Source organism: Centruroides sculpturatus, unplaced genomic scaffold (genome assembly GCF_000671375.1).
Source record: "Centruroides sculpturatus isolate CEXI.00-Female unplaced genomic scaffold, Cexi_2.0 scaffold244, whole genome shotgun sequence".
NCBI classification, from domain to species: domain Eukaryota; kingdom Metazoa; phylum Arthropoda; class Arachnida; order Scorpiones; family Buthidae; genus Centruroides; species Centruroides sculpturatus.
In genome coordinates this window covers 707,483-717,181 of record NW_019384450.1, presented here as the reverse complement: position 1 = coordinate 717,181, position 9,699 = coordinate 707,483, and the positions used below count along the sequence as shown (strand labels likewise).

Genomic DNA, 9,699 nt, shown 5'->3' with positions numbered 1-9,699 from the left:
AGTTGCCCCGCGTATAGGGGCTTAAGTTAAGTTTTAAAAAAATAAAAAATAAATTTAAAAATATATTATTTTTATTCAGAAAAGAAATGGTAAACACTCAAAATACATATTGTTAAAATTGTAATTGTTATCCTGTTACGAATGTTCTGTGTAGTCCAATATAGTAGTTTGCAACAGGAAAAATATTCTCTCTCTTAGCAACAAATGTATGAAGTTAATCGTCGAACGTGGTGATTATTTATGCATTTTCTACCTTATATTTATGATATTTTTGTAATAATTTATTTTCCAGAGAAAGCAAATAGTCATTTGTAACATTACTGTAAAAAAAAAATAGTTTTCTTTAATTCAAGTTATAAATATTATGTACTGTTTATATTACTATTCTGATTTAATAAATATTTTAACATTTCAAATTGCAATATAAATTATTTAAGTAATATAAAAAGAAGTAAATAAAATAAAAATAAAAATTATTACTATTTAAAATTAAAAGAAGAGATTTAAGCATATACTTATTTAATATAAAATTCATTTTAATACAATAATTAAAAATAAAGTATGATTTATTTTTCATTATTTACATTACATTTATCTTCATTTTTCACTTGTCATCTTGTCCAACTCTATTTATGCAAATTGAAAATTTACACACAAAAATCGAATTTTTATCGATAAAATTATGACTTTTAATTATTTTTAACTTTAATAAATCATTATTTTATTCGGATCAATTTTGAAAATGTTTCGAAATATTTTTTTAAAAAAATCTTGTTTTTATCCATTTTTTAATTACTTTTCATTAAATTTTAACTTTTCTTTTTGATTTTTTAAGACTTTTTTTGTTCATTTTAGATATTTATTTTCATGTTTCATTACTAATACACTACACTTTTGTTTTAATTTTATCTGTTATAAAGTTTAATAGTGTTTCTGATAATACTAACAAAAGCTAGGAACTGTAACTAGGAATGGTTTTAAATTTTTTTTAATTTTGAACAAAACAAATCGAAATGATTCGATTTCGATTGGGACCATCGGTTTTCCAGTTTCGAACTGCATCTCTAGTTGTGGCTCTATGTCTTTTTATCGTCGTGCTTCTCATCTATTCTTCTACGAGAGACATGCAGAATATTTCACCCAAAGGAACTCTCTCTGATCATAAGTTGCGTACAAAGGTTAGTTACTGTTGCTGTTAGTTTAATGCACCTCTGAACGAGACGGTTGGGAACTTATAAGAGCTATAGACCATACCCTGTGCGGGGGGTTACAATTCTTGTATGGGTGGAAAACCCCTCATTCGGAGTTCACATCTTTAATGTCTAGCAAAGAATTATCCGGAGCATTCTTTGCTAGTTTATAAATAATTCTATAGCTATGATTAAACGTCATTAGTTTATGAGGTAAAATTATGTATGGTGCCCCGGTTAGTCTGCGTCCGAGGGCCCGGACGATCTCGATCGGCCGAGTTGACTAAACGAAGTTTTGTGCGATGATTAGACGTTACCGCCCACTGGGGGCCGAGCGGTCTTCGTACCCTGAATGCTGGGAGTTTGGTCGTGGTTTCGTGCCTCGCTTGGACTGGCCACGTGGAGTTTTCCGAGTTTTCTCCACGTCTGTAATGCCTAAATAGGGGGCCAGTTTCCCTTAAAAAGACCTCCCGGAAGGCATTCCCTCTAGGCAGATTGCCCAAATGTTGCATTGCCATAACTTAACAAACAAACATTAATGTTACACTATCTGGAACCTGTTACCAGTGCTCTACGTGTATATATAGTATATCGCTCGAAAACGTTTGTCAAGCGATATACTATATATATGCGTAGAGCACTGGTAACAGGTTCCAGATAGTGTAACGTTAATTTCACCCCAGTGCTGAAAGTACTGGGGTGAAATTAATGTTACAGCAGTTCCTGTAATTTAAACAAACATTAAACGCTACCGAACCGATAAGCTCAAGGACGGTCGTTTCTGCCGCCATTTGTCGGCATGATTGATTTAAATATTAAATACGGATATTTTTGATAAATTGTATGCTTTTTTAACAAATGTAAGGTAATAGCTACTTTATCGATTCGTGTAGTGGTTTGTGTGATTGGAAACAATGTGCCTGTGAAGTGAATGCATGCTAAGTGATAACCTTAGCTTTACACAAAATGTATATCTTCGGCCATAATAATAAATTATTAATCTCACTCAGCTTATTATGAATTTATTAAAGATGAAAATATCATTTATTTGTTGGTAATACATTTGTGATTCATTTCCATCCTTTAATTTTACCTTTATATCTTGTAGCGTCAATGATAGCGTCAATAAGATAGTTTAATCAGTATCCTGGAATAATGTACTTTTTCCCTTATCACTGTTTTGTATCTAAAATTTATATGAAATTTGTGAATATGAATATTACATGAATTTACATTAAGATGCATCTTATACTGCAAAGAATTTCCTCAAGAAATTGACACGAAAAATTAATGCGTCCAATACGATATGTAATAAGGCATTTTATACAATCCCTAATTATTATTAAGTAGCTTTTTTTAGATTATCAAAAAATATACTAACTTATTAAACTGCTTTTGGATTATAATAACACAAAATTATGATAGTTTTGTATCATAATAAGTGGTGTTACTAAATATTCTTGCATTATTAAAAAAAAAATTGTTTGTACAGGCTAAATGGTTTAATTTATTACAAAAAAATAAGAGATTTATTTTTACTTAATATGATGTATGCTGAAGATGGATATAATAATCTACATATTTAGCAAGAAGTAAATGAATCTAACAAAGCAGGTTTTTTTTAACTTTCATCTTTTAATTGTATTATATAAAGTTTTACAAGTAATCAATCAAGTTGTTGAGAAAATGCAAAGAAGAAAACCTTCTTAACATATTACAAGTATTAGAATTTATATAATTAGTCTTTCTGGTATACTGACTTTCTTAATAATAATTAGGAATTGTATAAATTGGCATTAGTTTGTCTTAAATAGCCTATAAGTTATAAATAGTTTTAATCTCAAATTAAATTTAAATAAATTGCAAATTTTATATTGGTTTATAGTAAATTAAGTGCAATTTTCACAATTATTGTTTAAAATTTAAACTTCTTAAAAAAATATGCTAAAATCTAATCTCGTTTGGCATTGTGTGATTGATAACAATTAAACTAATATTGTATCATCCAGAAATTGCTTTCAACAAAACTTCCCAATTTTTGTATTATGTTATACCAGCCTATAATATCTGCTTACCCCCAGTTACTGTTCTGTCCGGAAATGAGGTTTGCTTATTAAGAAGTGAAATTCATATGGATATTCAACTGTTTTTAGTAGTCATCCTCTGTAGAATAAAAGAATAGGAATTCTAACCTAAGGATGACTACTAAAAGTTGTTGAAAATGTTAATTTTTTTAAATGTTGCTGGATTTTTTGGTATTTTGTGTTTGTTGTATCTAAGGCTTCAGTTGTGTGTCTATTTAATCCCCATTCTTAAATTTTCTGATCAAATGTTGACATTTAATGCTTCACTGCCGTACACACTACATACATTATATGTTTCGTTGTTGTGAGAGCAGTGTGACCGTTTCTGAATTCATATAACATTATATGCCTTAAATGTTCTTCAAGTTCTCTGCAAGAAGACTTAAACAAAACTTTTTTCTTATTGTAAAAACTATTTATATCTATGATAATGTTTGGGCCAATTAGGCTGTATGTCTGTGTTTGAAGGTCTATTCTCAGTCCTGGTTTGTTTGAATTGTTCCAGTAAGAAATAATTTTTATTAAAGAAATTTATTAATTTATAAAAATATTGTTTATACAAAAATGTTTTGAGATGATTTTTGGTAGTATTTATCAGTATTTTAAAATGAATGAGTTATAATCATAGTAACATAGACATTTTATTGATAAGTGATTAATGTTTAATTATATATCTAATTAGCTAATTATTGATGATTGATTAAATTATTTTTAAATAAAATATTTGACAACATAAATATACAATTTATTGATATGAAAGGAGTAAGGTATCAATAAAGAAACTGTGCAGATTGTGTAGTATATTCTAAATCTGATCATTCATAAACAAACTGGTTGACATCAGAATTGACGAATAACTTTTTAATTCACTATTTTTGCATTTTGTGTCGTATTGTATAATATAATTCAAAAACACAACTGCCATGGAATATACTCAATTGCATACTACCTTGAACGTAATAAACCTGATGATTATTAAAAATTTTTCTAGTTGAATAAACATTTTTGTTGCTGTTTAAGACGACCTTAATGATTGAATATATTGTACATTTATGTGATCATCAAGTGCATCTTTCATAAACTGAAAGGCATTATACACAACACTAAAACATGTATAAATGGGAAATTTTTCTGTTTATCTGCAAGTATGATGGGCAGTCAAAAAGTTGCAGAATTTACCTATAGTTATAAAATGCAATATAAGATAAGATTATGTATTGCTGTGGCAGGAAGCTCAGCATGTCTGTTTGCAGTGTGATAATGCTTGTACAAGTTTAGACTTGCACAATCGTTACTGTAGCGTCTTTGTTGGACTGCCTGTCATTCAGCACAATGTCCCAGTTCGAGCAGTGTGCAAGCATCAAGTTTGTGTGCAAATTGGGTAAAACTGCTGCAGAGATGCTGTCAGTCCTGCGGGAAGTTTACGGTGATAAGGCGCTAAAGAAATCCGCAGTTTATGACTGGTTGGCTAGTTTTAAAATGGACAGGAGATGTTGGAGGATGATGAACGTAGCAGGAGACCTTTAACATCCTGAACTGAAGAAAATGTTGAAAAAGTTTGAGAACTGATTAAAAATGATCAAAGAATAACCATTGCTGAGTTGGAGTGGCCCAACAAGTGGTGTGGACAGTGGTTTCTCCATCATGACAATGCACCGAGTCAAACATCGCTTGTTGTGCAGCAATTCCTCGCTGACAAAAGCATTCCTGTCATCAGCTAGTTACCTTACTCTCCAGATCTTGTTCCCAGTGACTTTTGGCTGTTCCCTACTCTCAAAATGGGCCTCAAAGGGACACATTTCACAAGCAGGGAGGCCATCATATCAAATACGACTGCCCAACTCTGGAAGATTCCAAAGGAAGCATTCCACGCCTGCTTTCAACAGTGGCAGGATCAATGGACAAGTGTGTGTGTGCGGAAGAGGCCTATTTTGAAGGTGATTAGGTCTGTGTTGCCATATCTTGTGCCACTACATGCAGGATCACAATTCCAGATTGCTCCTCATATATAAATTAACACAGCTGGGGAAAATTAATTATATAAAACTTAATAGTGGAACCAATACAAAATGCACATGTATATGCTAATTATTTGTAACTTAACATCTGTTTAAATATCTGTAATTACTTTTGTGTGTGTGTACTAATGAATTTATTGCTGATTATTTGCAGCTGAACATCTGTTTGAATAACTGCATATGTTAGCATAATGAATTTGTTGCATTCATATTTTTCCTTCTTTAAAAACCTCTAAAATGTTTTTTTCATTATGTTAATAGGCTTGTATATAGTTTAAATGTTAGTTAATTTGCTGAAATATAGTAGCATAATTTTTTTTTGTTTGGTTTAATGATTTTATATTTTTGGTAATTTTAAGTGTATTATTGATGTATAAGTTGATTAGTCTTACATATTTAGCAATTATACATTGAAATACAATAAAATTTAATTATTAAATCAAGTAATTACATTAAGCTTTGTTACTTAACATTAGAGTTCAGATTTTTTCAGAACCCTGATGATAAACAATAAAGCTTAACAAAAATGTGATTAGTTTAATAATAAAAATTTATAGCTTATTTTTATGTATAACACATGACGATGGTGATGATGTGTGTTGAACTTTTTCAATATATTTTATGATATAATTAATTTTAATATTTATTCTTTAGTAATTGAAGGCTTGTGTCAAATAACATTGCAAGTGCCAAAATAGCTAAATGGAGATTTTCATAATAAATTGTGTAATGCAAAATGATACATGAATAATACTGTTACTATTAAAAACTCTGGCTGAAAATTGCTTCCAACTTATCAACTGCATGGAAAAATATTGCATGTGTATACAAAATGGCAAATGAGCAGACATTCACTCTCACTTCTTTGGAGCTGTGAATGCAAAATTTACAAAATAGAAGTCATTGTCAACCCTCAAATTGGAATCATAAGAAATTGAAAATGCAAAGGGAGTCAAGAAACAAATATTGATTACACAGTGGACAAATTAACTAGCTGTAAAGCCCCAAGTAAGGTGAGTGGAAAAACATTGCATGTGCCATGCTGTGAATTTCACAGCATGGAGCATGCAACAAAGGGTGATGTAAAGGACCTCGGTATTTCAGATAATTTTTTATGAGGCCAAAGCATCTGAAAATTTCCTTGGCTATATGGGTTCAGATTATGTCCAATGATGCTACTATCTAGTGTTACCACCTGTCTGGTTTTCACCTGGACAGTCCGGGAATTGACTCACTGTCCAGGTGAACTATTAATTTTGTCCAGGAATTTTGTAGAAATTGTGAAATTATGAAGAAACAAAGTTTTTGCAAATATTTTTACAAATTTACACTATTTTAACAGCGAAAGAACTCGTACTCATTGAAACTCATCTGCAATTCTGCCATGTTAGTCTGTTTATGCCAACGTGTGGTGCACAATCTGTCAACCCTTTTTTTTTTTTTTTAATTTTTATTGGCATGTATGATCGTACACCTGTTCTTTCTTATTTTAGGTTACTTATGTTACTCCTACGCAAGTCCCTAGTCCCTAACTGTAACTGATTTAGACCCTGCATGCACATTATTTTTCGCATTGTAAAATGACATTGCACATGTGTCATGAACTTCTGTTCGAACAAACCTGACCTGTTGGAAATAATTCAAAATAGCAAAATATGAATTATTTCCAACTTAGGAAAAGGAACATCTAACTGTAACATCGTTAATTATTGTCTGTCGGAAACAGTTAACAAAGCACATCAAAGAAGAGCAGTTCTTTGAAAACAAATTCTGTGGAAGAACTGCTTTTTCTTCATGTGATTTGTTAAGTTTCTAATTCTTTTGAAGACCTTGCCATCAATTTGCCATATGCATAAAAGCAAATCATTTTCAAAAATAAAATTTAAAATAAAAATTTTGTTTTAAATTTTATGTCTTTTTTTGTTTTAATGTATGTGAAATTTATAAATATGTTTGTTAATTACAAAATCGTTCTTTTAACTCATTTCTTAAAAAATATTATTTATATTTACCGGGCAGTAGATCAATATTAAAAATTGGTGATTTTGATAAGTAAAACAAAAGCTTTTGTGTTTTGGCTATTATTCATCTCATATTTTGTTGCCCAGTTAGCAGTAGCCCGGTTGTCCATCACCCACTTGTCATTGCCCAGTTGATGGTGTCCTGTTATTAGAATAAGATGCTCCCATGGTTTAGTCATGAAATGCATTTTCCTTACTGCTGTTGACGAGATGTCATGCACACAAGGACATTCTGAATTACTTTAATGGCCTTCAGAACATATATCTGCCATGTGCATACTATAGACCAGGGGTGGCCAACAAGTCAATTTTGGTCGATCGCTTGCGATGTCTTGACTTAATGTGTTACATTTGTAAGTTGTAACCGAACGCAACGCGCAAATGCAACTGTAATGATATCGGACCTCCTCGTTCTCCCTCAGATGCGGTTTCGTCAGTCCATGTGCAATCCATTTGTGTACAGTTGTAAAAGGGGAATAAGAAATGTAGACAAAGGGTCGTAAAATCGAAAAAAAAAGGGACAGAGAGAGTAGGTCGGGACACAGTAGAGAGAAGAAGGGTGAAGTGGTGGTCCTCTGAAAGTGACAACGTTGAGTTTCAATTTTTCTTCTGTTTAAAATGTAGGTACCTTTTCTTCGTGTTTTAAATTAAATTGTGGCTTTTCTTTTCTATCTACACTTAGTATGTATTTCACACCTCCCTCCCCCTCGCCACTTAGACCAGGGATGGGCAACCTTTTTTTGTGTAAGGGCCTCATTTCAAAACTTTTGAACTAACGCCGGCCACATACAAGATAAAAGAGGGGGAAAATGCCGGTAAATCACAATTATTTATTCATATATAATTATAAAATAGAATAGGTATACTTAATTTAGCTTCTAGAACTGATGTAAATGTATTGTATCGAAAATATTTGATTAAATATTAGTCATTGCTAGTTTTAAATTAGTTTCGAGGTGAATCTGTTAGCCGGTTTCTCATTTTAATTTTTACTAAAGTCATTGCAGGAAAAACTATTCACATACATAAGTTGTAGAAAATAACGTTTGAATTTTTGCTGCATACTTCTTAAGCTAAGAAATTGATATATTTATACACATTTTATGCGACTCGGGTCGCGGGATGCCCATCCCTGACTTAGACTATGCCTACGACAACGAGTCAATCGCGACACATTTTTAAGATAAAAAGTAGATCTTATGTACACAAAAGTTGGCCACCCCTGCTATAGACTGCTTGCTCCCATTGAAAAGTGCCAGGAAAGACCTACTGTCCATGTGCAAGTTTCTGAGTCCAGAAAATGCAGACTTTATAGATCTCTAAACTCTGATGATGAAAATGATAATACCGACTAAATCCAAATAAAGCACAACTTTCCATTTGACAATCTGTACTTTTCTTAAAGATATTTCCATGTTTGGATAGTGTGAGCTATTATGTCAGAAGCAACACATTTCTATTAGCACACTTTTTTCTTAAGTGCTCCCAAAACATGCAGCTAATAAAATGCCGTGTCATAAATAAGGAAATAGACATTGGTTAGAAGAGAAATATGCACTGTAAAAACAGAACCTTGCTTTGAAAAGAAAATATATTAAGCTTTTAAAATGTTGCATTAAAAAACATGGAAAAGAGTTGTATGTTTTTCTATTACACAGAATGTTTTATCATTGTTTTCTAGAGTATTTTGCAATGAAAATGATCCAATTGTTTTCAGCAGTGTCATTCCTACCCATTTAACTGAAATCAATCATTGTTTCAACTGATCCATTTCAATTTAGGGATTTTTCCGGGTTTTTAGGTTTTTTCTGGAAATGCTACTTTGGCACTTGCAACTTTATAGTGGTATCTCAGGATACAAAATTAATCCGTTTCAAAACTGAGATCGTATCATGAAAATGTCGTAAGGTGAATCATTTTTCCCCATACGATTACATGTAAAACCAAGTAATTTGTTCCAACACGAAAAACACACTCAAATTAAAGCTGAGTAGTACATTAAAAAAAATAACTATAGTAAAGAAAACACTGAAAAATGCATTTTGTAGTTGTAAATGTATAAATAACCATAATAGAATAATAATTGATAAAAAAAATGTAGTTTTATTTGCACTTTACCTTTGAGGATAGATGACAGTGGAGGTGAAAACTGGTGGCGGAAGAGAGGGAGAAGGGAAATGATACTAAACTTAACTTACATAACATAATGTAATATAACTTAAAAATAACTTAGAAAAGATAAAAAAATTAGTGTTGTTTTATATATATATATATAAAACAACACTAAAAATATATATAAAAATATATATATTTTTAAAATTATTAAATTATCCCCCATTGTTTCAGCAGTTGAGGATCAGTTTGCCTGATGATGCCCATTCAACAA

The 9,699-nt window shown here is 31.2% G+C and overlaps 1 protein-coding gene across 1 annotated transcript in view; it reads left to right on the top strand.

Moving 5' to 3' along the window:
* Positions 1–981: 981 nt before the first annotated feature.
* LOC111620547 (alpha-mannosidase 2-like) overlaps positions 982–9,699 on the top strand; it is a 49,599-nt gene continuing 40,881 nt past the window's right edge. Inside the window, exon 1 of the mRNA XM_023362478.1 lies at positions 982–1,178. Within this exon, the coding sequence (XP_023218246.1) occupies positions 1,014–1,178 (165 nt within the window). The 5' untranslated portion in view covers positions 982–1,013. The remainder of the gene's footprint in view (positions 1,179–9,699) is intronic.